The sequence below is a fragment of the Crocodylus siamensis genome, chromosome 13 (genome assembly GCF_052110815.1).
Source record: "Crocodylus siamensis isolate JL-2025a chromosome 13, ASM5211081v1, whole genome shotgun sequence".
Lineage (NCBI taxonomy): Eukaryota > Metazoa > Chordata > Crocodylia > Crocodylidae > Crocodylus > Crocodylus siamensis.
In genome coordinates, this window is record NC_143407.1 from 36,894,244 (window position 1) to 36,919,809 (window position 25,566).

The 25,566-nt window shown below is 55.1% G+C and overlaps 1 protein-coding gene across 1 annotated transcript; it reads right to left on the reverse strand.

The window, feature by feature from the left end:
- Window positions 1-372: 372 nt before the first annotated feature.
- Window positions 373-25,374, reverse strand: CPD (carboxypeptidase D). Its single transcript, XM_090025252.1, has 21 exons — window positions 24,692-25,374; window positions 21,119-21,366; window positions 13,585-13,727; window positions 12,690-12,859; window positions 11,800-12,164; window positions 11,292-11,483; window positions 10,270-10,437; window positions 9,034-9,143; window positions 8,338-8,440; window positions 7,301-7,443; window positions 6,724-6,893; window positions 5,925-6,236; window positions 5,378-5,573; window positions 4,765-4,900; window positions 3,950-4,096; window positions 3,137-3,232; window positions 2,988-3,052; window positions 2,713-2,844; window positions 2,133-2,318; window positions 1,656-1,755; window positions 373-979 (listed from the first exon to the last, which is right to left on the reverse strand). Exons 1-21 carry the CDS (start codon window positions 25,336-25,338, stop codon window positions 753-755), a joined length of 4,056 nt encoding a protein of 1,351 aa, XP_089881378.1. The 5' UTR covers window positions 25,339-25,374; the 3' UTR covers window positions 373-752.
- Between the last annotated feature and the right edge of the window lie 192 nt (window positions 25,375-25,566).

Below are 25,566 nucleotides of genomic sequence, written 5' to 3' on the forward strand. Positions count from 1 at the left end.
ATGATGGGACTCAAATCAAAGACCGAGGAGTGGGGGGAGGAGAGGTGGGATTGACTAGAGCGTGCCAGAGCTGCACAGCTACCTCACTGCAGCTCCAGCATTAGCTTCCACTACATCTTCTTCCCCCCTTCACACAGAGCTCACATCCGGACCCCAGATTATCACCCTCGGTTTCCATCACGTGGGTGATCTCATAGTAGTTTGCAGTTGGGCTCTCTCCTACCCACCCATGGCGTTCCATGGCCAAGGGAAAGGGTGAAGCAGCCAAAGCCAAATCCAGGCCCCAGCCACACATCCCTCACCAGCAGTTCCGCTGAGATCCAAGTCTGCACCAGGCTTCCCAAGATACAGTACACAGAGTGAAAAACCAAGACAAGTAGAAAAACAGCTTTGAAGCTTTGCAACTACAGAACCCGCCAGGCACCAGCGCATCTCCCAACAAGGCAAGGGAGCTGTTCAGAAGTCCTGATGCCACCACACACATTGTTAAATTACTTTTCAAGTGCTTTTGTTACGTGGAACGCCAAACCTGAACCTAAAACCCACCAGTGTCACAGCCAGGACATGGTCTGGCGCCCACTGACGTGCGCATGAGTAGGAAGGGAACAGAGGCACACAGGAGGTTGCAAACGGCCCCACAAGTCTCTGGAGATTACACATTCTGCCAGCTAACAGCTCAGGTCTCTGAATGACAAGAGTTGCCCCCACTGCCAGGTCTGTCCATAGCGAGTCTCCTTCCCTCTTGGCTGGTATCAGTGTTTGCTGGAGTACAGTGTTTCCTCTTCAGTGTCCGTTTCATCCTGGAATTCATGGCTCAGGAGGGATTTCTTTGAGCCAGTAGACATCATGCGAATCTCATCCTCGTAGTCATCATGGTGCTGCCGTAGGCGGTGGAAGCCATCCTTGTGCCTGTTGGACTTGATGGAACAGACGCACCATATGATGCAGGCAGTGAGGACCAGAGCCGACATGGTAGCACCTGCCAAAAAACAGAAGACACCCACGTCAGCACCATGCGGACACACATCCCTCCCCGCTGGAGGCTTCCAGGCCACTCCAATCACATACGGTGCAAGCTGTTGCCCAAGAGTGGAGAACCGTAGCTGCTTTCCTCACCCAGCTGTACCCAAGGTCCTCCCCGAGCAAAGATCCAGCTATGCAGTAGCTGTAGATTCAGGATTTGTGCATCTAAGAACCAGTTTACCAGGCATCTCTCAAGACAAGGGGCAGGAACCTTGACCTGTACAGGAGGCAGCGCCGACACCCCTGACCCCTTAACAACCACTCGGTGCATGCAGCATTGAAGGAGACCTGGCATGGGGAATGCCAGCCTAACTCAGAAGCTGCTCTTCCCACCCACGTGTCTCATCACCTTCCACCTTATTCGTTGGTTCAAGGAAAGGCCTGACAATTCCTGCAGAAGTCTTCAGGGTCACCTGCTTCTTGGCTGCAGATGCAGTATTAGCAAATCAAACTGTTGTGCAATAAGCCAGCAGGAATACATCACGTGTACTTAGAATAAAGGACAGGAACATGGCCCAAGGCCTTAGAATGCCTTTGGGGTGAGGGGAAAAGAGTGTTTCTGGTAGAAGAACTGGGCCTTACCTCCCAAATATGCTCAGACCCAAAGTCCAGAAAAGAACATCTCGCTTTACCTGCTACAGTTACAACGAGCTCCCTCGGGAGGCCAAATATTCTGTTATCCATGTCAAACACAATGAACACGGAGCTGGGTACATCATGGCGCACCAACACCTAGAAAGACACAGGCCACAGCAGTGTGAGAGCTCTTGTGCTTCTGTCTGTGTCCAAGCAGGAGTTAAACAACTCGCTGGTGACCAGAACAAAACCACGTGGATACCAACAGTGGGGACATGGAGGGAAACCACACCACAGAAATAAACCCTGAAGGTGTGGTGGGAAGTGATCTTCCACCCATCACACGAGGTGGGAAGCCTAACCAGATCTAGGCTTGGATGAAAACCACAACTGTTCAGCGGGTAATGAGCTGAGATGCACCTGAGGAGCCAAAGATTTGGTGTAGACAGCCCCAGGCTCCTGGAAGCCAGTCTGCTCACGAGTGCTTCACACAACAGGGGAGAAGAGCTTCTTCGACCCAGGCAAGTGCTTACCTGTACGTGCTGCTGTTGGTACCCTTCCGCAATAGCATTGATGTTATGGGAACCTGGGGCCAGCAGCACATGGAAATAGCCACCTTCCTTCGTGTAGAGCTTCACACCTTCGTTGAGCACAATGATTGCTTTGGACACCGGCTTCCCGCTCTTGTCACGGACAAAGCCGTGAACTCCCTTGTGAACCTGAAATCAAGCACTCCAAGCATTTATTGTCCCGACACAACGAGAGGACAAAAATCCTCATGTCAGCACATCAGGCCTTGGAAGAAACCGCCCCCCTGCTCCTGGCACATCTAATAAGTCACAGTGCACAAATCGAGGAGGAACAGCCTCTACTCAAAGGCAAACCACAGCTTCAGATCAGGTCACAATCCTGTTGGTACACTGCACTTACTTCCTACATCAACTCTTACTCTGCAATCTGCCCGGGGCAGTAGGTACTTCTGCAGCAAAGGAAACACACGGGCAGGAACGGGTGCCGGGGTCATATCACCCCAGCCAAATATCTTTCCAGCCTCCAAATAAATATGCCCACACACATCTGCAATGGGAGTTCTCCTTATATTACCCCTCTCACCTCAACAAGCATGCTAAGAAGAGATTTCTTGTTCTCTGCCCACAAGGATGGAAGCTGTCCGGCACTGGGGAAGTAGCAGCAGCTGGTATAAACTGTGATCTCAGGGCAGTGGCCAAACGTCACGCTGAAATCCTAAAAAGCCAGAGGAGAGGGGTGTCACACACAGTGGGGTATGTACAGGAAAGTTTCTCACAGACAAGGAGGTAACCATTTGCTCCTTTTAACAGGAGCTTTAAGCAGCCTCTGCATGGCTTTGGAGTCTCACTATGCAATACCTTCATGCTGCCCAGGTGACTGTGCCATTCTGCCCCACGAATCACACCCCCGGGAATGTTCTCATCTGCAAAGACAGGCACGAATGAGATGCAACTGCAAGGAGCAGACTGGTGCAAAAAAGCTCTGCCCAGGCCTCACATGCACATACCTGACTTATTTGGGCAGCCCGGCTGACCCAGATGCATTGAGGGATGGTTGCTGGCATACAGAGATGCCAGATGCTGCAGAGTTTCTTTGTTCTCCACTGAGGGGAGAGAGGCAGAAGGTTAGGAGGAGTGTGGTTAGTTAACTCTGTCTTGAGAAATTCAGAACAGCTTCTTGCTGTATCCCCACAACTCCAGCTGGAGACACAAACAGCTTCAGTTCCCAGATAAAGGCAACAGGGCCGACAGCACTGGATTGCCATCAAGTCTTCCCATTTACTGGAAAACTCTCATCCTCGTATGGAGGGGCTGCCAATGACAACTTGCTAACTCAGTCTCCTACGAAAGCACCTACCTAAACTTTGCCCCTGCTGAAGCTTGCAAAGAAACCATTTGCTTCATTTTTCCTTTAAAAAGACCCACAAAAAAGAGTGCTCACATATCAGAGAGAAGTTGATGTGGCCCCTTATGACAGAATCTGATTCTTCATGCAAATGTACTGGGGTAAACATGGGGAAGACAAAAGAACTGACACTAGGGGACAATGGTGACAAGAACGAGCCAGTTCATTAAAGGGTGACCACCTCATTCACCAGGAGATAAGAGTGTTCACACAGGCATTCAGTGCAGGGGAGCTAGTGTGCTGTGAGCTCACTCATGACAGACCCACACCACCACATAAGCAGGTCATAATTGCAAGCCAGACTGTTTCCTATTTGTCCTTTCGCCCCCATTTCAGCAGGAAAGTCCACAGAAACCCAACACCTGGCTATGCCAATGCACAGTCAGCCTCCAGGTATGCATGGGGCAAGCCCTACCGGTCTGCACAGGCTTGTCATACGGGTAGGTGACAAGCAGAGATCCACCATCCAGGGCGACAGAGAGGCTGAAATCTTGCTTCAGGATCAAGTTCTCTATAATGGCTCTGGTCTCAGGCTCTCGCACCAAGTCCCCAGAAGAGTTGCCTAAAACAAGCAAGGAGAATCAGGAATTGGTAGACCAGCAGGGGCTAGGACCAAAGCCGGCTGCAAGTCTTGGCAATGTGCATTAGGCCACAGCGTGTGGGTGCAGAAGTTGCCTGAGGCACATTGGTATTGACCAAGCAGGTCCCTGTTTCCAAGGCACTCTGTGCCACGGTGGAGGGGAGCTGCTCTTGCAGGACGGAACTGACACTGCCACATGATCCCAGACAACAGACAGCCAGACTTGGCCAGGGAACACAAGTCCTGGCAGGGACACGTGTCATGGTCCAGGGCAGGGCTGTGGGTGGTTAAGCAGCAGAGAAGACTGAGAGGCAAACTAAGGAAGAGGCTGCAGTCAAGATAGGAAAGGGGACAAGCAGGAAGGAAGGGAAGAGGTGCAGAGGCCCCTCCCTTGGAGGTGGGTAACACAGGCAATGGGCATGTCCCATATTACCAAACCTGCTTGGATCTTCCTCCTTCCCTGGGGAGCTTGAGTAACAGCCTGAAGCCCCGCTCTGAGATCATCACCACACCCCACCTGCTCAGCATCACCGAGCCTGGGGCATGCCCAGCCTCGCAACAGGAGGACTTAAGCCAAAGCTAGAGGGCCTGGCAGGGGACACAGCCCCCATCCCCAGCTCTCAGGGGAGGTAAGCGTTCACCAGCTTTACTTGTGAAGTCCGTGTCCAGGTCCTTGCCATGGATGTTGGTCTGTCCCACCTTCGAGGTGCAGCCCCTCTCCTGAGCAACCTCGCGTCCGTCCGGATTCAGGGAAGGCACAATCACGATCCGTGTCCTGTCAATCAGCTGGGCACAGGAGGAGACCCCACATTTACACAGGGTGCAGGCCAACACTCCTATCTCACCTGGGAGTTACTACCCAGCCCAGCTCTTGAAGGCCAGGAATTGCAGTGGCTGACAGAGTTCCCTGTACACCTGCTCTGACTGGGCTCTGGGAACTGCCATTTATTTGAGGGCAGGGTTAACTCTGGTCTGTATCTTTGCCCACGCCAACAAGACAGATGCTACAAGCTGCTGCCAGTACTCAGCTCCCTCTCAGAATGCATTCAGAGTCCTGGACTGTACACGAGTCTTCCCCACACGTCTACGGACCAGGCCCAAACAGCTGTGCCCTCTTCTCAGACCCTGTACACTTGCCCCAGCTGATGCCCTGTTATGTGGCCTATGACCCTGCATTCAGAGGGTGGATCGCCTCCCACGGGCACCCCTATACAGGCCACAGCCTGGCAGGTGCTGGAGGGATCACCCACACGTGCTCCTTACCTTGGTGATGGCCGCGTTCTTTTTGTAGTTCATGCACAAGAACTCTGCCAGGGCCAAGAGCAGCTCCGTGCCCACTGGTGCATTCCCGTGGATCCCGGCGACGAAGCGGATCTTAGGCTCCTCGGGCTCTGACTGGTTGGGTTTGTTGGAGATTTCGAGGCACCAGATGTGACGGAATTCGACGCTCTGCCCCAAGCTGCCAAGAGATGGGCAAGCACAGTCCACTGTGACACACAAAACTCATCCCATCTGCTTGCCTACAGCACGCTCCCTCCTACCTACTGACAGGCTAGCCGTGTTGGAGCAGCCCCCTCTCCAGACTGAGAGTAGCCCTCTCACAGCTGCCTTGCTCTGATCATTTAGGCCTCTAGCTAAAAGCTCCAGGGGAGGTCACTTTAGCTCCAAGGGAGGTCACTTTAGCCAGGCCCAGGCTGGGGGGTGCAGAGGGGAGGGCCTCACTTCCCAAGCCCACTGCTCAGCTAGAATGCCGCACACACAGTTGGCTCTTGGAAACCTGTTTCTTTGCGAGGTACCACCCAGCACTGACCTAGTGAGATTTGTGATCTGCGGGTAGTTCAAGTTGAGGCCTCTGAGGAATTCCGACAGGTCTTTGTACGGATGGTATCGATAAGGATGAGCATCGCCCGAAGAGGCCAGCACAAGGTGCTCTAGGCCGTGCTCAGCAGAGAGATCCTTGATCAGGGTCTCAAACTCCTTTGTTGTGGGATCCCTGGTGTCTGGAGGATTTATGACCAGGGTCTTCCCTTCCTCCGCTTTGGCATCCGTTCGCGAGAGAATGAAGTTGACCTGCACCGCACCTTTGCTGCCAACAGTCACTGTCTTTGTAAGTGGGTTGTACCTGCCGAGGCGAGAGGAGACAGGATCAGACGTCTGTTTAACTGCTGCATCTTCCCCAGAAGCAAGCCCATCATCTCCAGTGCCAAACCAGGGGAGAAGCCCAGTAGAGGCAAGCAGGCTCAAAGACCTGTGCGACTGTGTGTGGGACAGCACACAGGAAGAGGGCTGGGAAGGACAGTGAGCACCACAGTGTTTCACCGGCAGGTGGCAGCAGCATTACATGACTGCTGTACCCATCGAGCCGCTCAGCCTGGCAAGTGGGGACATCAGATGGCTTTCACCCCCCAGAGAGGGCTGGATCTTGGCAGACTCAGGAGAGCCAAGAAGCTGCGCAGGAGGTGAGCTGCCTCCCAGTGAATGAATGCTCCAGCCCTGAGTTATGGGCCTTTTCCCCCGCTGCAGAGAAAGCTCTCCAGTGCATTTTAGGAGGAAAGCATCTGAAGTACAAGCTGTTAGCGCCCATGGTTTTCAAACTGCCCCTTGCTCACCCTCGGGCTGATGCTGTGATCTTGTAAGTGCCCTGGACCAAGAGGCGCCAGTAGTCTCCATCCTTGCAGGTGGTGATTGGGTGGTCGATGTCAGCAACGCTAATGGTAGCATTGAAGATGCCCCTGCCATCCGTGGCATCCAGCACAAATCCGCTAACGCCTTGGTGGACCTAGGGAGAGAAAAGGGCTCTGTCCAGTAACACATCTCTTTCAGCTGAGACTGCTCAGTATTGTGCTACCCAAGTCACGTGGACACACAGCGATGCCCGAGCGCAGCCTCTCGTAAGTGCAAAAGGCCTGTAAGTAGCAACTCAAACACCTAAGCACAGACCATGCTCAGCTTCCATAAGGATTTCTGCCCAGGTTTTCCCCTCAAAGCCATCATCCTCTCAGGTGATTTCTCTAGGTGCTGTTGCAACAGCCACCCACCCAGCCCAGCAGCTGTGCAGACTCCAAGCTGCAGCGGAGCCCAGGGTAAGCTGCACAAAGAGGAATAGGCTCACTCAGATTCCTTAGCAGGCCCCACGTGACATTCAACAGAGCTACGGGTGTGTTTTGGGTGGCTGCAGCCTCTCACCTGCTTCATGAACTGAAGCAGAGACCTGCGGTTCTCCTCCCAGTACTTTGGCAGCTCCTCAGCGTTTGGGTACTTCACGCAGCCAAGCTCGATGGTCACTTCAAAACAGTTTGTGTGCAAGTAATTCCAGTCCTGCATCCCACCTAGGTCAAGAACACGAGAAGGATCATTAGAAACCAAAGCTCCCCCCTCAAGGCAGCAAAATACCCAAGAGCAGTTCATCTGCTGCCAGGAGGTGACACTCTAACTTGTGGTCTTGTAGCAACTCTTAGGCAGGGCAAGACCCCGGCTCCAGGGAGCTAGTAAGAAAGTGATTCCCAAACATTTTCATGTTCAGACCTCAAGAAGAATCCCGTATTTTCTGGCATGCAACATGCTCTAGAACAAGAAAGGCGCTTTCTTTCTGAAAGGCAGAATGAGGAAAGAGATTTTTCCCTGAAAAGACTGACAAGTAGCAGTAAGTGACCAAGTAGCAGCGCTGTTATGCTCACGGTGCCATGCCCTGTGTTATTTCCACCCCCCACCTTAAAATAAAGAAAATGCTAGCAACATATTTCCTCGCTTGTGCTGCAGACACCAATTTCCAGCAGCTGATTTTTGGAAAAAAAGGATGCATGTCAGATGAGAAAAAATACAGTACTCTACCAGGTTGTCCAAGCCCAGGTCCGTAGGGGCCAAAAGCAAACACTGAAGGGCAATGGGGAGGCACATCTTGACTGCACCCCACCAGGAACAACTTCCTCTGAGCACATTGCAGCTTTAGAGGTTTACCAGAGCAGCCACGTCTGTGCAGCTTGGACTGAGCAGTGAAGAGATCTACACAGCTCAGGACAGAGCGGTTTCCCTGCCCTGGGCACAGGTGTGAATAAGGTTCTGAAACATCAAGATCCAGCACCTCCCAAGCTGCAGACAAATTCCTTTCCCACGTGTCATTTTACATCGGCCCTCTGGGCCAACAAGTCCAGTCCCCTGCAAACACAGGCAATCATACAGCACAGTCCTGATCATACCCGGATCACGCTCCATCTCAGCCTCACCTGGAACGTTATACCAGTTCGCCCCATTAGTGATGCCATGCGGGAAATACTCGCTGGGGTACATGTTCTTGCAAGGGCTCCCCTGATACATCTGAGCATTTTCCTGAAAGCAAGACAAAAATGGGACCCCTCCATGAGCCCTGGCTCCTGCAGCGTACACACACACATGGGTACTTTGTGTCCAGGCCAGTACGTGACATTTTCAATTAAAGCCCTGGATTTGGTTACACACTCATGCCGACTGATGTGTAGGAGCACACGCACAGCCACACTCATACAGCACAGAGCCCTGAGTTGATGCCACTTTGTGCAGGCCGTCAGGAGACAGAGCAGTGTGTCTGGTGGTAAACCAGCTCTGTCCTGCTGTTTGCTCTTCTGGCCCCATTCGCACGAAGCCCTGCAATCCTTTCAGCCCACGTGTGTAGATGAACCGGTTTTATGGCTTCCAGGTACGTGGACAGAATTCTGCTCCGACAGCACCTGTATAACCAGGGCTGTGCTGGACACCGGCCCATGCAATGGCAGCTCCTGCCAGACAGGTTCTGCCGTAACCCGAGGAGGGACCTGAGCACTCAGGCCTGACGTGACCACAAACACTACCTACACCCACATTTTATCACCTGTGCCAGAGGTCTGTGCCAAGCAATCAGTCGGGAGCTGCCTGAGCTTTGCAGGCCGAGTTAACTACAACTTTACCCTGGAATAGGAGAGCGCGAGCTGCTGGAACACTGCGTCATCGGGCGACTTGCTGTATATGGCAATTCCTTGTTCGTCATCGTCGAAGGGGTAATTCACCACCAAGGAACCTGCAGGGGAAGCAAGGCTGTGCTCTCATTCTCAGTGCCTTTAATCTCAGGGAGCTTTGTCCAAAAACTGTCAAGGAACAAGTCAGTGCATCTGCAAGGGCTTGGCACTAAGCACAGAACTAATGCAGGGAGGAGGAGGGGAATAACCACATGGTAACAGTTACTGACCCACCCAAGTGGAAAATCCCTAGCCTCAGGGACTCGCTGGGAGACCCACGTTTACCCAGATATTCAAGGAAACTGCATGTGGACACCAGTGGCTCTTTCACAGAGAGAAGGCAGCAAAACAAAGTCCACAGATTTTACAAGCCAAGAGTGGAATTTGATTCTGTTTCGCCCTTAGGCAACTTACATCCCTTCTGCCTGTAGAGTTTTTATAGGTAAAAATCATGCCTCTGGTTTAGTTGAGAGTGTCTGACTCAGAAGAGCTGCTTTCTCTTGAAAAGTAACAGAGACTCTTGATACCAGTGGCTGGGGGGAGGAAAAATCGCCCTACCCCAAGGAAGACAGACAACCAGCACGTCCAGACAAGCTGCCAGCACACCAAAAATTCAACGTGCCAGCCCTTGAGCAATTCGCTGCGTGTTCCTACAGCTACAACTCCAGCAGACGAGCTGTGCAGGGAATATGCTTAGTGCAACGACTATTCATTTAGATCACTCTGAAAAGGTAACTCATTCAATTATAGGGAATTCAATAGTGTGACGCTATAATGCTAGAAGTACAATGAAATATCCAGACCACCACAGTGCCTGAAAGCGCACACAGGCCTGAAAGATGAAAAATACCAAGCTACTCCAAAAAGTAACAGATTGCACAAAGGCTTTGTGGCCATCACTGTATCATCTGGCTGCCTCATCTTTCAACAAGTGATAAGTTTGTCACTTCACCAGATGGAGGAGAGGCAAGCAACTTTTTTCCAGTGGTCCCTCCTTAAGACGGTTTAGACAAAAGCCTGGCAAACACGACAAGGAAACCAATTCCAGAAGCGAGGCCAGATGCACAGGGGTGTCTGCCAACACAGTCCTTCCCCAATTCATGGACCAGAGGCATCACTGGCCCTTCACAACAGGGCCTGCTGGGAGGAGAAGGGCTTATAAGCCCTAGCCCGGGGCAATTTGCTCACCTCCATGCAGGTTGGCTGACAGCACAAATGGGTAAGCCTTTAGCCAGCTCATGACGGCAAGAGTCTCTGGCTGCAGAGGGTCTGCCACCTGGACAAACTGGTCTGGGAAGTTTCGGTTCAGGTCGTAGTTGTTGCTGTTGTTTCTGCCCCCAGTGCCTCCTACATCTCCTGGGTATCAAAGACAACGTGTTCAGTCCGCATCCTCTCCCCATGGCTCCCAACCACACAAACCCCTAGCCACGTGGAGAAAGGAGCTGGCTTCCTGCAGCACTTGCTCCCCACCCCGAGAGGGAGGCCATTTTGTGCTCCCAGGTCTTTGCGGGGCATGCTCAGAGGTTCAGGCAAGGCCTGTTTCTCTGCTCACACTAGAGCTCTCCTGAGTTGAGTCACTACAGCATCACGAATAGCCGCAGAGCAGCTCCACCGGGAAGCAACTCAGGCAGGTTGAGGTCACGCAGCCACAAACCACAGAGACTGCGTCACCCGACTGCTATTATGCCTGGCCTCTGACAGTGGAAACAGCAGCTCCCGGGCAGAGAATGGGCTTGGCTCTGCCCAGCTGCAAGCCCTAAACTTGAAGGCTCCCCACAAAGGGCTGCTTTGCCCACTCCAGTGTCATGATATGAGTCTGTGTTATCCCTGGACACATTTGTCAGCTCTTGGGCTGCCAGGAGCATAGCACTGCCACACTCCCAGCCTGAGCTGTCTGTGGAACGCCTATTTTATTTTATTGTTTTTTATTTGCTTGCCTTGGGAAAGCTACAAGAACTCGGGGGACTGTATAGTAGGGGTAGTTTTCAGGGCAGCTGAACAAAGGAGTGCAGCAACAGCCAAGAGTCTGCCCACACTGGCACAACTGACTGCTTATTGCACAGAGTGCCCAGCCACAGCCAGCTGCCTACCACACACTGTGCTTCTCAGGCACAAAGGCCAGTGCTACTCAAGTCAGCAACCTAGCTCTTCCGGTGAGCCCGCTTTCAAGCCCAGAAACCCAACAGGCACCTGAGGGCAAGTGGCCCTACCTTCTTGGGACTTCTCATACCCATCAGGGTTCATGGAGGGCATGATGTGGATGCGTGTGTGGAGGACCAGGTCCGTGACCTCAGGGTCGGTGCCGAAGTTCTTGCAGAGGTATTCAATCAGGTTCAGGAGCAGCTCGCGTCCAACCACTTCATTCCCATGCATGTTCCCGATATATTTGAATTCTGGCTCACCTGCACAAAACATGGCTGTCTAGTCACCCCCCAGCATCCAGACAGCCACTGCTTCCTGATCTGAGAAACACTGGTAAAGCCTGCTCCAATCCCAACCCCTCTCGCACCTAGGGTTGCAGATAGGACTTGCACCAGCCACAGCAATTTGCAAGCCAGCTGATAGGGTCCCAGCTGGTTCGCTGGGCTAGTGCTACGGAGGCAGTCCCTCTGCCAACCTGGCTATTCTGCCCCTGCAGCCAAGTGACCAGACACAGAGACTGCCAGCATGCACCCAGCTCCAGAGGTGCCTGGCACCCCACTGCAGACAACAGCTTACCTGCTTCGTGGATGCCTGGGTTGTCTGATATCTCCATGACATACAGTTCCCTGAACTCCACCGACTTGCCCACTGAGTAGAGGCGAGTGATGTTGGGGTACTCGTTGGCATACCGCCGCAGGAAGATCTCCATGTCAGGGAAGTGATGGTGGCGGAAATCCACAGGCTGCACTGGCTGGTGCGGAGAGGTTGGGGTCTCTGCCTGTGCTGGGCTAGTTGTATTGGTGACCACAGCTGGGGCCAAGGTGGCTGCTGGCTGGGTTGGGTCAGGACCAGGTGACACGACAGTAGGCTGCAGGGAAAAGTCCACCTCCGTACCAGCCCCTTCTTTCACTTCAATGTTCTCTATCGTCATTGGCACGTAGCTGAGGAGAGAAGAGAACCTGCCTTCAGTAGGAAATTCCCCCACGGCCAGGTGCAGATGCTGTAGTCCATGGCCAGTTCCCCCAGACCTGCCTCCTGCCACCACCACCTGGGACTCTGAAAGCCAAAGGAGACCCACGCCAGGCAAGGAGTTTCCAGGGCATGTCCCGCCACTACTAGCCTGCATAAGCATCTCTTCCAGGCCTTGGGCTCCTCATAGCAGCTCTGTTCAGGGGTGGTACCTCAGTCCTTCCCAAGAGCTGCCTTGCCAAGATGCTAAGGGCAGCAGGTTGCATGCATGCTGCCAGAACTGATACAACATGGTACTGACAGGGCTGAAATGCTGCTGTGCTTCCTCCCACCCCACAGTTCTGCCACAAGAGGCCAGTGGGACAAGCAGCCAAACGTGGCACCATTGGGCCAAGCGGGCTCAGCACTCCAAAGATGGGAGTCAGCTCATGCTGCCACCCAGCCAGTTCAACCTGCTGGAAAAGAAGGCAGAGAACAGCTGCTGCCGGGAGCTTTACCCCGGGGCAGCTGCAGTGATGTTGTAGGTCCCAGGCACAAGCAGCCTGTGGTAGTCGCCATATCTGCCTGCTGTGATGTTATGAGCAATCCCAACGACAGCGATAGTTGCGTTATCCAGGCCGGCCCCCGTGGCCGAATCTCTGACAAATCCTTTTACTCCAATGTGAACCTGGGGAAACAGAAAGGAGGGACCTGGCTGAAGACAGATGCCTGGTGCTAACGGATCCTCCCCAGCCCCAAGGCTGACGAGCACCGAGTAGCCAACCGATGCCACAGTCCAGAGCAGGACGCGACCAGGCTACCCACACAGAGGGGAACTGCAGGATGAAAGGCAACAGAGGTCACCTCTGCAGAGCCCATTAGAAAAGGAGAGGACCACTTGCAAGCTCTCCATTCCTACCAGTGCCAAAGCCTCACTGGCTAGGCTGCATTTTGCAGGGAAGCCACTGCACTGCACATGCACTGTGCTGGCTGCATGGCAGACAGCAGGGTAGGTGTGGGCAGCACTCTAGCCAGGGAGATCCAGCCACCTCCCCTTCCAGCCCAAATCGTCGTGAGAACAGCAGCAACCTGGGCCCGAGCCTTCAGAGCCAGCTTCAAGCCCCCAGTGACACCGCAAGGGACAGACCTGGCTTGGACGATTCATTTATTTACCTCCTTAGGACAGCCCACCTCTCCCACATGGCCACACAGCTGCAGGGAGCCACCTCAGCTAGCCAGCCCTACTGGTACCAGAGAGGGCAGAAATACAAAGCAGCTTCATGGCTGGCAACATCCCTGCTCATTCAGGGTCACCTCCCCAACACACTGAGCAAACTAGGTCATGTGTGCTCAGCACCACATTGGTCCTGGGCTCTTGGCAGCATGCCCCCTACCCCAAGGCCCCTGGCTTACCTGCTCAATGAAGGTGAGCAGAGACTCCCGGTTGTTCTCCCACTCCTGCTGCAACTCGGAGGCTGGCGGGTACTTGCAACAAGACAACTCCAGGGTGATCTCGAAGCAGTCGGCCCACACGTAGTTGTAATCCTGCATCCCACCTGTGGAGAGCGAGCAGAGACGTGCGCTGAGCAAGTCAGGGAACCTGGCAAGAGCACTTTCCCTTCCTGCCTGCAAGCCAGAGGCCTCCACGGGGCAGGGGCAAGGGGCAGCATTGGCATTGGTGTGTCCTTTGCCAAAGGGAACCAACGGCATTGGTAGGTAACCAGGGGCCTTGCTGGTCAAGCCATGACCTCCTCTCAGCTACAGCTGCTTTAGACCAATGTCACCGCCCTCCCTCTAGCAATTAGCAGCACAACCCCTGGAGATCAATACAGAGTGAATTTTGCCACAAAGATGTTAGCCAGGCTCAGAAAGGCAGGGATGCTGCAACCATCAGATCCCCATGCAAATGGATATGGGCTTAAATCTCACCGCTACAAAGCCCTTTGTTATGGGACTCACTGGTTTTCAAGCCACCCTTGTTATGTGCAAAGCTCCCCTCTAAGTGGAGTTACTCTATACAATGCCTGCTTTATCCCTGCCGAAGCAAAAGGCTGCAGACTTTTCAAGGTGCAGGCTGGAATCACGCTCGAGGCTGGTGCATCAGCTGCTCTCAGAAATACTTTGGGAAGCTCAGGCCCCAGAGACAAGGAGAGCAATGGTGCCTACAGTAGAGAGGCACAGGAACAGGGGAGGCAGGGACACTGCCTGGGGACAGACACGTACCTGCCCGGTTTCTAGAGGGACAAGAGAAGAGGGAAGCAAGCTGGGCACACCAGAGCCCACTCAAGCACTTGAAAGAGCAGGGACCAGCCCCTCTGTGGCTCAGCACCCCAGACACTCGTTTCCCACCCCAAAGCAATGCCTTGGGAAATCAGCCTGCACCTTTAGTTCCAGTTTGTGGCAGGGTTTAGGACCAGGCTATTAGATCAGCATGAACTCTGAGCATCACAGAGTGCAGGGCCATCTGAACACACTGAGGCTGCCTGAGCACGGCTTGGCTCAGCCACCATTTCACCTGCCTTTCCAGGGGTGCTGCTGAACCTGTCAGAGCCCGAGAGATTATCCAGCTTCAGTAAGTGCCTCACTCAGTCTCTTCTGCAGAAGGGCTGTTATGGATGATTTGTCTGCCCCTCTCTGGCAAATCAACTCAGCCCCCCGAGAAGGCCAACACACTGAAGTCAGACCACTGCTGCCCCTCAGACATCAGCACTCAAGGCCTTTGGGGCTCACACCACATCAGTGCAGCCCAGCCCAGCCCAGCCCAGGAGCCATGTTACAGCTCAGAGGACTCCCGAGAGCTTTCAGAAGCACTTGCTACAGAACAGCCAGGTTCACGTTCACAACAAAAGCCACCCTGTGCCACACCACCCAGCTGCACAGCTCTAGCAACCTAGTGCTTTCCAAACGGTAGGCATCGCAGACAGAAGGTGCCAGCCCAAGTCATCCTTGGCACCCCGGAGTAGGTGCAGGGATCTCGATCTTACAGCTACATGAAGCACAAGCAGCGACGTGCCCTGAAGATGTTTAAGGAGCCCATCAGCTTCCAGGTGGCCCAAAACTTAAAAGCCAGGTCTTGCAAGAAAAGACCAGCATAGAGGTACTCCCACCAGTCTCCATTTAAGCAGGTGAAAAGCTGATGTACCAAACTGATGCTCTGTGACGGCATCAAGGGCAACCCTAAAGGCACGGCGTGGCACACAACAGCACACAGGCACCCGCATGGCCCGGCCGGGCTGGACATAGAGCAAACAGGCTGGAGAATTTATGAGCCCTCATTCCACGACTCTGAGGGCAGGGGGTGGTTTTTGAGAGTTAACCTGGCAGCTGGTCTACAAGAGCATTAACTATTTGCCTTTCCGTGGTCTCTGAAATAGCCTGCTCTCCCCAGCAAGCAGTATGTGGAGCGAAACAACCGGCCAGGCAATGACCAGCTGCTCAGAGCATGCAGTTCATAGGTTTTAAAACATCAGGCAATAAACCAGAGCCACTGGGCAGCAGGGGCAGCACTTCATCTATCGTTCAGGCACATTTAGGACAGACTCAACCTGAGCTGAGCAGCTGGCTAAATGGCAGATCATCATAGTTCCTGTAAAGCAGCCTCTTGCCAAGAGCTTTCCAAGGCAGGCAGGAGAGTTTTAACACACACGTGCAGCCCTCTCCCAGGCGTCTAGCAAAGCGGACAGGTTACGTCCATGGTCCATGGCTTGCTGCACCTCTCTGGACACAATGCCCACCCCCAGAAATGATGAACAAGAGAGCCAGGCTTGCTGAGAGCAGGCACCAGATCACTGCAGCTCACCCGGTGCTTACAGAAGGCCTCTGTGCCTATGTGGCATCAGATGACACCAACATCAGGAGCACGGAAAGCAAACCAAGAACTGAGAAGCCTGGAACAAAGGGCTTTTATTGGCTGGAACTGGTTTAATCTGTTTTGAAACAACACTCAGCTTTGAGGGCACCAGCGGGGGAGACAGGGGCAGGACCCGGCTCAAACAACCTCAGCCGCCAGTTAAGTGCCATCCCGATGCCGCAGAGAAGGAAGGCGAAGCTAGATGAAGGTCACAGCCACGCCAGGGCCTGGCTTGAACAGGGCAGGCGAGCCCAGGCTCTTGGTCCAGCCACAAAGTCAAGGCTAAGCTGAGTGCACTGCGCCAGCTATTCGGTGGACGAGCTGGGATTGGAGGCGGTCTGGAGCTCCTGCGGCACATCCACTCTGTGCACCCTGGAGCCCAGCGGGCTCTAGAGAACCAGGAGGGGTAGGTGGCCTCTGCAGTTCACTCGCCAGCACAGCCTTGCCCTCAGGAGGCCTCAACAGTGCACTGCAGCCAGAGACCTCCAGCAGCAAGGCACGAGTCCACACCTGTACTGTCCCCAACTTGCCGCACCAATACACCGCTATTCACCCGCCAGCAATGACAGCCATACCTTGGCCTGGCTTAGCATCACATTTGTGCTTTACCGTCTATAAACGGACTCTCTGCTCCAGAAGAAACACCCACGAGACCTGCCTTAGGGTGCACTAAGGTGGCAGGGGAACATATCCCATGGTTCCAACCCTGGCTAGGAATCACTCGTCTCAAATGTTTCCAGTGGTTGCAGAGAGGCCAGAAGGCACCCCGCCTGCCCTGCATGGCACAGAACAAGCAGTGGACATGATTAAATGGATGGTATGGAGAGAGGACAGATTGCTCACATCCCTGTCGCAAGCTCCAGGCAGCAGCAGCAGCCTGGCAGAAAAATGCCTGGGCCCATGAGCCAGCGATCACTGAACCATGGAGGGAGGGAGAGTCACCACCTCTCGTCCCATCATACACAGAGGCTCCCATTGTGGGCATCCATCCAACAACTTTTCTCCAGAGTCTTGCACAAAGAAGGGAGTTGTAACCCTTCTCACCACCACTGCTATGGCAGCTAATCCCATGTGCCCCAGACAGATCCTATCCCAGCTCCACCAAGTCCACTGCTCATGGAGGCCCCGCTCCCCTTTGCCCCACCGTGCTGACAAAGACCAGCCAAGGAAGCAACACCCCGCGGGCCAGCCGTTTCAGGGTGGATACCATTGTCTGGAGCCTAGCTGCATTCAGCCTGACGCAGGATGTGGCTCGTCCTTGCATTTCAGCCGTGGCTCTCAGATAGCCCAGTCAGGATGTTATCTAGCAAGCACGTGCTTTCCACTCTGAACCAAGCCTCTTCCTGCCTCCCCGCAGCCAGCCTCAGAAACGCTCCCGAGTCTGGTTCCAGGAAAGATCCAGACACACGGACCATAGGACTTTACCAGGAAGAGAAGGAAGGGGGTTATCACTTTAAGAGGGAGCACGGACAGAAAGACCAGCCCCCAGACTGTCTGCAGAGTGAAACACCCATAAATCTCACTCCACTGACCTGGCCCCCGAAGCAGCCACTTACAAGCCCCGGCTATTCCATGAGAACAGGACGTGCGCGGGTCTTGGAGAGAAGAATTTCCAAAGCGCTTCTGCACCTTGCCTTTTTAAACCCCGGACGTGTCAAGGGTGAAGTCCTCCCAGACTGCCCCAACCCACCACCCATGCAGCAGGCTAACCACTCCACGACCCTGACTCTGTGCTGAGGTCAAGTAACGCAGACCTTGCGCGCAGGGGGCTGAAGAGAAGGCAGGAAGAGCCCCTGTGCATGTGACAGCAGCAGCCCAGGTCAGAGCTGAGTTGATTGAAGGAGCCGCAACACGGAAGTGAAGCTCAGCAGCAGCTCGAAGGCCTGACCTTCGTGACACCCGCAGCGTTGTCTGCGGCACTGAGTCTGGCAGAATTATTTGCATCCCCCAAAGTAAGAGCTAATGGGATCTGGCAACAGCACAAGACCAAACCGGTGCCTCCAAGACAAAGAATCCCATGGCAGCTTGGTTTCTGGCACGTCTGATTCCACCACCAGATACAATGCAGCAGGAACGAACCTGCATACCTGTTGAGACATTATGTTCTCATTCGTTTTATTTTTTCTGGCTTGCAATCTCTTAGGTCCTGACCTCTTTCCTGGCACACACTGATCCATTATGCACATGCAGCCCTGAACCTTTTTTGCAACCTTGTGCTAGAGGCAATGCAACCCTTGTCGAGAGCAGGACCCAGCCCTCTTAGAAAGCTGAGCCGGGGGCCGTGCCGAGGGCCATCAGCATCCAGACGCCTGGCTCCACAGCACTTTGACATCCCAAACCACAGGTGAGGGGCTGCCGTGCCAGGACAGAACCTAGGGGTTTCTGGCAGCAGGACAAGCCAGAGGACCTGTAACATGCATGCGTGCGTTTGGTGACTTCACCGGCTGCACACGCACCTGGCTTCCCTCCCTCTGCTGCCCTCCATTCCCCATCGCCTGCAGTCAAAACTGATGCATGGGGACTCTCCAACTCCACATCGCAGCTAGTCCCTGCTACAAGCCTTAGTTTCCCTTCCCCGCCCCTCAGCTTCCTTGGATTACATCTCAAATGCCAGCTCCTCACGGTGGGGCCGACTTGCTGGCTGCAAAAGCTCCCAGCCTGCATGGGAATGATTTAACAGCCACACTGTAACTGCACGTGAAGTTGTGTTTATGAGGTAGAAACAGAACATTTGTGCCCTGCTACCCTCCGGCTGCCAACTCTCACCTGCCCTTGAGGCCAGGAGCTGCTGCCAATGCACCAGAGGAGTCAACAATCCAGCCACCTTGTGTGCACTGTAGCTTCTGTTTTACTAATTTCACTGCCTGTAACTTTTCCCCGGGCACGAGATAATGCCCAAGTCAGTGTTCACGGCTCCCTGTAGCTGACGGTATGAGGGAAGCTGGAAGCCGCCTGTGTCTGGGGGCTGGACAGATGTTGGGCCCCAGTGACTGCACTAGCAGAGCAGACATTCCTTCACACCTCGTCACCTCCTCCATCAGAAATGACCTACAGAAGCCTCCGCCTCAGCTCACATCTGACAGCAGCAGCTGCTCAGAAGGCTCAAGCTGCTCCTGACAGCTATTGCACCAAGCTCCCAGAGATTACACCCCGAGGGATTTATTTTACCGTGCCAGTGTCCGATACAGGAGGCATGTTAGAATCACCTACTCAGAGGAGGAAGCGGGGATGGAGGATTTCAGGCCCTGCCCTCCCTTGTGCCATGCTTATTGCAGCACTACGTCAACTGTCCCATTTGAAAGACAGAACATGTTACATTAGCAAAGAGCCGCCTGACTCGGACGTTTATCCTGGTGGTAGTCCTTTGTGAGGGGCAGCTCCACTCTTCCAGGATATCCTGGTTTACTCGTAAGCAGTCATGAGGCTTTCCACAAATCTTTGCTCATACTGGACTGCCCGTGCCAGCAGAGCGAACCTTGAGCTGATAAATGCAGCTCCTCCCTGCATGGGCAGGCTTGCCAAGCTACAGTACAGAAGCAATTATGGAAACCACATCAGACCATGTGTTATTTGAACAGCAAAATCCTCAGCCGTGAATCAGTGAATGGGGCGCAACAAAGGTTCACCCCACCCTCCAGCGCATGGATGAGTGCTGGCAGTGCTCCAATTCCTCCCGAAGAAGGGCTAATGCCCATCGGTTGCTGTCTAAGCCCAGGCTTCAGAAACACAACACCCTCCAGGAATTACTGCTCCAAACCAACCTGAGCCTGCTGCCTGGTTGGAGCTCGCTCTGTAACCCCAGCATCACATGCTGAGACTCCAGATGGCAGCTGGGCTCCGCACGCACCATTTCCCCGTTTCAATTATGCAAATTCTGCTTAGTGGTCACCAGAAAGTGCTCTGTCTGCCAAGTCAACGAAGGTGAGTGTGATCCATCCAGATGCCTTCTCCCTCAGGATGCTGCCAGCCCCCAGGATTCGTGAGCCAGGCAAACACCCAGAGAGCTGGGCTTCACCGTGACACCACATCCCCCAAGCAGGGCAAGGGAAAGCCGTCCATTTATACTCAGCTACTGGTCTGGGCCCCTTCCCATCAAAAAGCGAAGCATTCACCCTTGTATCAAAGTGGATAGGAGGTCTGCTAGGGACTAAGCTCATTCTTACTATTTGCCGTGACCTGGCTATTTCCCCTGGAAGCCCTAAAAGGGGGCTCTGGTAAGTCAGCCCCAAAGCTCAAGGAAAAGTGGGAGAACTGAAGTTCTGAATACAAAAGTCAGAAGAATAAAGCAGAGCTGCTGGATGGTGCAGCACTGCAGTTCTATATTCCCCGGGGTTTCTCTGCAAACCCAGCCCTGCAGCCTTGCACTTGCAGGTAAAACCAACTTTTCCACTTTCCCTGGATGCGAGGTTTTGGATTTGGTGGTCTGATTGACTTGGCTGGAAAATAAATGAAAGAACACTTTGAGTGGCCCCAAGTATCTGAGCTCCCTGTGCAGAAAGCACCGTCCCCAACACTCCAGAGTGTGCTGAAGAGAAATGATTTTCCCCTGCACCCAAGCAGCTTGGATAGTTGCTTCCCAACATAAATCAGCAGGAAGCGGGTGCCTAGATTCACTGGGTTTGTCTAAAAGCTTCAGTAACCTTTGTAATCTTCCATGCAAGTGCAAAGCCTCATCTGTCCAAAGCAACCAGGGTCTCAGCTCCGTACTGTGGCACTCACAACGGGCCAAGGTCTCTGTATTCTCAGCCCCAAATGTTGGGGAACCACGTGATGGTAAACAGGGTCAGGCTAACACCCTCCCCGCTCTGGGCCCTTTTATTGCAACAAAATTCACACAACAGGTCTCAAAGTATAATTCACTGAGCACCTGCTCCCCTATTACACTGTGCTGCTTTGCTTCCCAAAAGCTACGCTAAAAATTAAAAACCCCTTCCTCTCCCATCCCCTTTCTGCAGCAGCCATGCTGCAGTGCCTGATGTTCACTGACAAGCACTGGGAGTGAAGATGGCACATGCTCTGCAGCAGGGCAAAGTGGGGTTTCTATGAAACGCTCCATTAGCACACAGCCCTGCTCAGTGTGGTGACACAACAGCTTACCTTCCACGTCGTACCAATGGGCACCGTTGGTGATGCCATCTTTGAAAGTCTCATCTTCCTCCCCCGGGCAGTTTGGGGTGCCAGTTTTCATAATGGGGTGGTGTGAAGCATAGGCTTTCGCCAGGTACTTGAATACTTCATCATCGGCCGATTTGCTGTAGATGCCGGAGGACTGATGAGTGGGAGAGTCATCATAGGGGTAGCTCGCCACCACAGAGCCTCCGTGCAGATTCCCGGAAAGCACAAACCTGCATTTGGGGAGAAAGCACATGTTGGTTAGAACCAGCGAGCGCACATCAGGCAGCGGGAACCGCCACCGCCCATCCACCAGCCAGACCAAGGGAGCCCCTTCCATCCCAAAGTGCTCCAGAGCAGTTTCAGCACCTCGGGGCTCACCGCGGGGGAGGAACAGGGGAGCTCTTGAAAAGCTGTTCATGCTGGGACAGGATGTAAATGCCCCTTTGTCCAAACACGATGGCAAGATGAGGCGTTCTGCTAGAATTTGCACGACATCAGGCACACACCCAACCCATATCATAGGGCTGTCAGCAGCACACTCAGAGCCCAGACCCGGTCCGGTCCGGACAGGCCGTCCTCACACCCCGCCAGCTTCAGGTAGTGCAAATGAGCAGGGGTGTCGCAGCCACTGGGAGTTCAGTGCAGGAATGCCTTATTAGTCCATCAAAAAGGATTAGTTTGCCTTTTGTGGTACAGCCTACTTCCTTTGAGGCTTGGGCTGCTGGGACTGCAGCTCATTGCTAGATAAAGTTCAAAGGAGGGATCCTCCAGAGCCCCGCGCAGATTGGCCATCTGGAGATCAAAGGAGAAGGCTTTTGCCTCTGCTGCCTAGGGACTGAAGCATCACCATGGCAGCCACAGCTTAACGCAGCTGCCACTAGTCCATTGTGCGTCTGCTCCGAAAGGAGCATCCACGTGTCCCGAAAATGGAAGTTTTCAGAGCCAGGAGCCCTGCGGAGAGGCTCCGAGCGCCACCTGAGCATGAGAAGTCAGCAGAATTTTGCAGCAGGCTACAAAACCAGATCGGTTATTCACTCTCCAATTCAACATCCCGGGAGGTGGGACAAACGTGTTGCTTCACTCTACGATACAGGAAGGCAGAGCTGCATGTTTTTGTATACGCTCAGCTTTGAACAGGGCTCAAGCCAAGACGTAGGGCAGGGCTGACCTGCGGGGAGGCGTTTAAGATGCACCCATTGTGCAGACGGACGGTTTCCTAGAACGTGGCTGCCTAGGACAGCAGCGGGTCGCCGTCGTTGTCCCCCCCCTCCGCCTTTTCTTTAGCCTGGTCACCGGCAGCCACAGATGCCTGAACACACCCGAGGCACTCAACGCCTCTGTGCTCCTCCAACTCTCTTTGCCGATTTGGAGAGGAGGAGAACTCAGGTTTGCTTGCTTCAACTGGTATTTGTCACATACCAGCAGAGCTGGCCCGATCGCCTCCTTGCTCCATCTAGCACGTTATAGGGAGGCTGGCCGAGCCGGGGAACAGCATTCCAACCCCGCAGGATTTCTGAAACAAACCGTTTTGTTTACTCACTCACTTTGTACCAGCGATTAAATTAGTACCGCAATTGTAATAGCATTAACTACCACTGCCGGGCCGAGGAAAGCACAAAGGGCTGCATTGTTCCCGTCCAGATCTGGCACCAAGCTGCTTTTTGATGAGGGCTTGTGCAAATGTCGTCTTTCTTAATGGATGGTTAAATGGCGTTTTGAACCCACAGGATTTCCCTCTGCAAGATAACGCCGCGGGCTCGGACCTAGAGAGTCCTGTCCCAGCCCGTCAGGGAAGCCGGCCCGATCGAGAGCCGCATCACGAACACAGCCTGGCGACTCTTCGGCAGTTAGAGCACGGGATCCTCCCTGGCACCAGCCGATGGCCACACGCAAAGCAGGTTACACCTCAAATTCTTCACGGGGCAATTCTGCTCTCGCCCATTTAGGTGCCCGCTGGCATTTAACTGCAGTTGCTTCCAACTGACAGCCTTTATCCAACCAAGCCCTGAAGAGTTCTTTGAAGACGGATGCACTTTGTTGCAGTCCCTTGGGTCAGCTCTGCTCAAGCTGCTCTCATTAATAAAGTCTAACGAACGCCAAAACTGCTGGCACGACTCCATGCACCCTGTCCCACGGGGACGTGCTGACTCTGTCAGTGCTGTTCAGGGGTAACCACTCCACAATCCTCTCCAGGTTTGTCCTCAGCAAGTTCAGTCTAGTTTTGGCTGGGGTGACATAGTTGGGGCTGGTCCTGCTTGGAGCAGGGGGGTGGACTAGAAGCGATCTCCCGAGGGCCCTTCCAGCCATGACTCTGATGACTCTCCTGCACCTGGAGCAGCCTGGCCCACCATTTCTCTGCCGCAGCAGATGTGACAAACAAGGGAAAATTTATCATGAAAACTCAAGCCTGGAAGGGACTGGGAAACACTGCTTCTCACAACTAGCACCAACCAGGGCCCCCCTGGTCTGAAGAGCCGGGTGTGGCAAGACACACTCCTGCTCCGGGTCTAAAGGGCCACAGCTAATACTGGAGGGAGCTCCTGATCCTCGGCAGGGCTCACAGACGGAGCTGCGGCGAAGCCCGCAACAAAACACCAGTTTCGCCTTGAATGAAACTTGCGTCTGGCCGGCTACACCAAGCAAGTGGCATGCGACCCCCAAGTCACTGCAGCCCCACACAATCGCAGGCAATGCGGGTGGGAAGGGACCCCAGGAGGTCACATCCAGTCCAGCCACCGCTCCAAACACGACAGGCCCCGACTGCACCATCCCCAACTACCCGTGCCTGGTGCATGCGAGGTGCGCATGGTGCTGTACACAACCGTGACACTGTCGCAGATAAAGAGGGTGGCAGGGACCTCAGGAGGTCTCATCTAGTGCAACCCCTGCTCCAAGCAGGACCAGCCCCAACTATGTCATTTTTTGGATGGGTCCTAAACACCTCCAAGGATGGAGACTGCACCACCGCTCTGTGCAACCTGTTCTAAGATCTCACCACCCTCCTAGCGCAAGGTTTTTCCTAATATCCAACTTCAACTTCCCCCGCTGCAACTGGAGCCCACGGCTCCATCCGTCACCTGCCCCCGCCGAGAAGAGCCCGGCTCCCCCGCAGGCTGCTGCCAACTTCCCCCTCCGCTCGCTCCCGAGGCCGCTATCCACCCCCTCCACTCAGCCGTCCTGGGGGAAGGCAGGTCGAACCCGCGGGGCCACGACACGCGTCCTAGCCGCCAGCATCGCAGGCAGGCACACGCTGCGCCTGTCCACGGCTGCGCGCAGCCCGAAAACCAAAGACACTCGAGATAAAAGGGGGCTGGAGTCAAGTAGCCGGGGCGCAGGGACGACACCAACCCCTTCCGCACGGCGCGGCCCAGGTTACGATGTCACGATGGGTGACACGGACGCCAGATGTCACAAATGACAAGCGACACGGACCACAGGTGTCACGGCCAACACGGATGACAGACGCCGTGCCACAGACGATACGGACATGGACGACAGGCGTCAGGGACGTCACCGACGACGCAGCCGCGAGGGAGGGGCGCCGGCGGCTCTTACTTGTTGCCGCGCATCCAGGCCATGAGGGCGCGCACCTCGGGCACGGGGCGCAGGTCGGGCGGGCCGGGCGCGAACTGGTCGGGGAAGCTGCGGTTGAGGTCGCGGCCCAAGGCGTTGGCGCGGCCGGGCCCGGCGCCCGCGTCGCCGTCGCCCTCGCCCTGGTCCTGGCCCTGGGCCTGGCAGGCGCCCTCGCGCGCGCGCTCGAAGCCGTCGGGGTTGAGGCTGGGCAGCAGGTGCAGGTCGGTGCGGTTCAGCAGGCGCTGGGCGCGGGGCTCGCCGGCGGCCCAGGCGCGCACCAGCTCGTGGGCCAGGCGCAGCAGCAGCGGGCGCGCCAGCGGCTCGTCGCCGTGCATGTTGCCCACCAGCTTGACCTGCGGGCGGCCCGGCAGCGGGCCCGGCTCCGGCTCCTGGCCCTGGCCGGCCGTGAGGCGCAGCACCCAGAGCGGCCGGCCCTCGGCCGACGTGCCGATGCTGCTCAGCCGCGCCAGCCCCGGCGGCGCCGCCTCGGCCACGGCGCGCAGCGCCTCGCCGAGCTCGGCCGCGTGCGGGTAGCGCAGCCCCGGCGCCTCCGCCGCCGCCTCCGCCTTCTTGATGTGCGCGCCCCGCGCCGCGGCCAGCAGCGCGCACAGCACCGCCAGCGCCGCCATGGCCCTCTGCGGCCGCCGTCCCGCCCCGACCTCGGGCCGGCCGCGGGGGGCGGGGCGCGCCGCGCACGCCCAATGGGCGGCGCCGGCGCCGGCGCGGGCCAATGCCAGCGGCGGCTGAGCGGACGCCGCGCCACGCGTCACGGGAAGGGCGGGGGGCTCTTAAAGGCGCCCGCACCGCCCTCGGCCGGCGCGCCTCAGCTGCCCGTGTTTGCGGCACGCGGCTGTGCG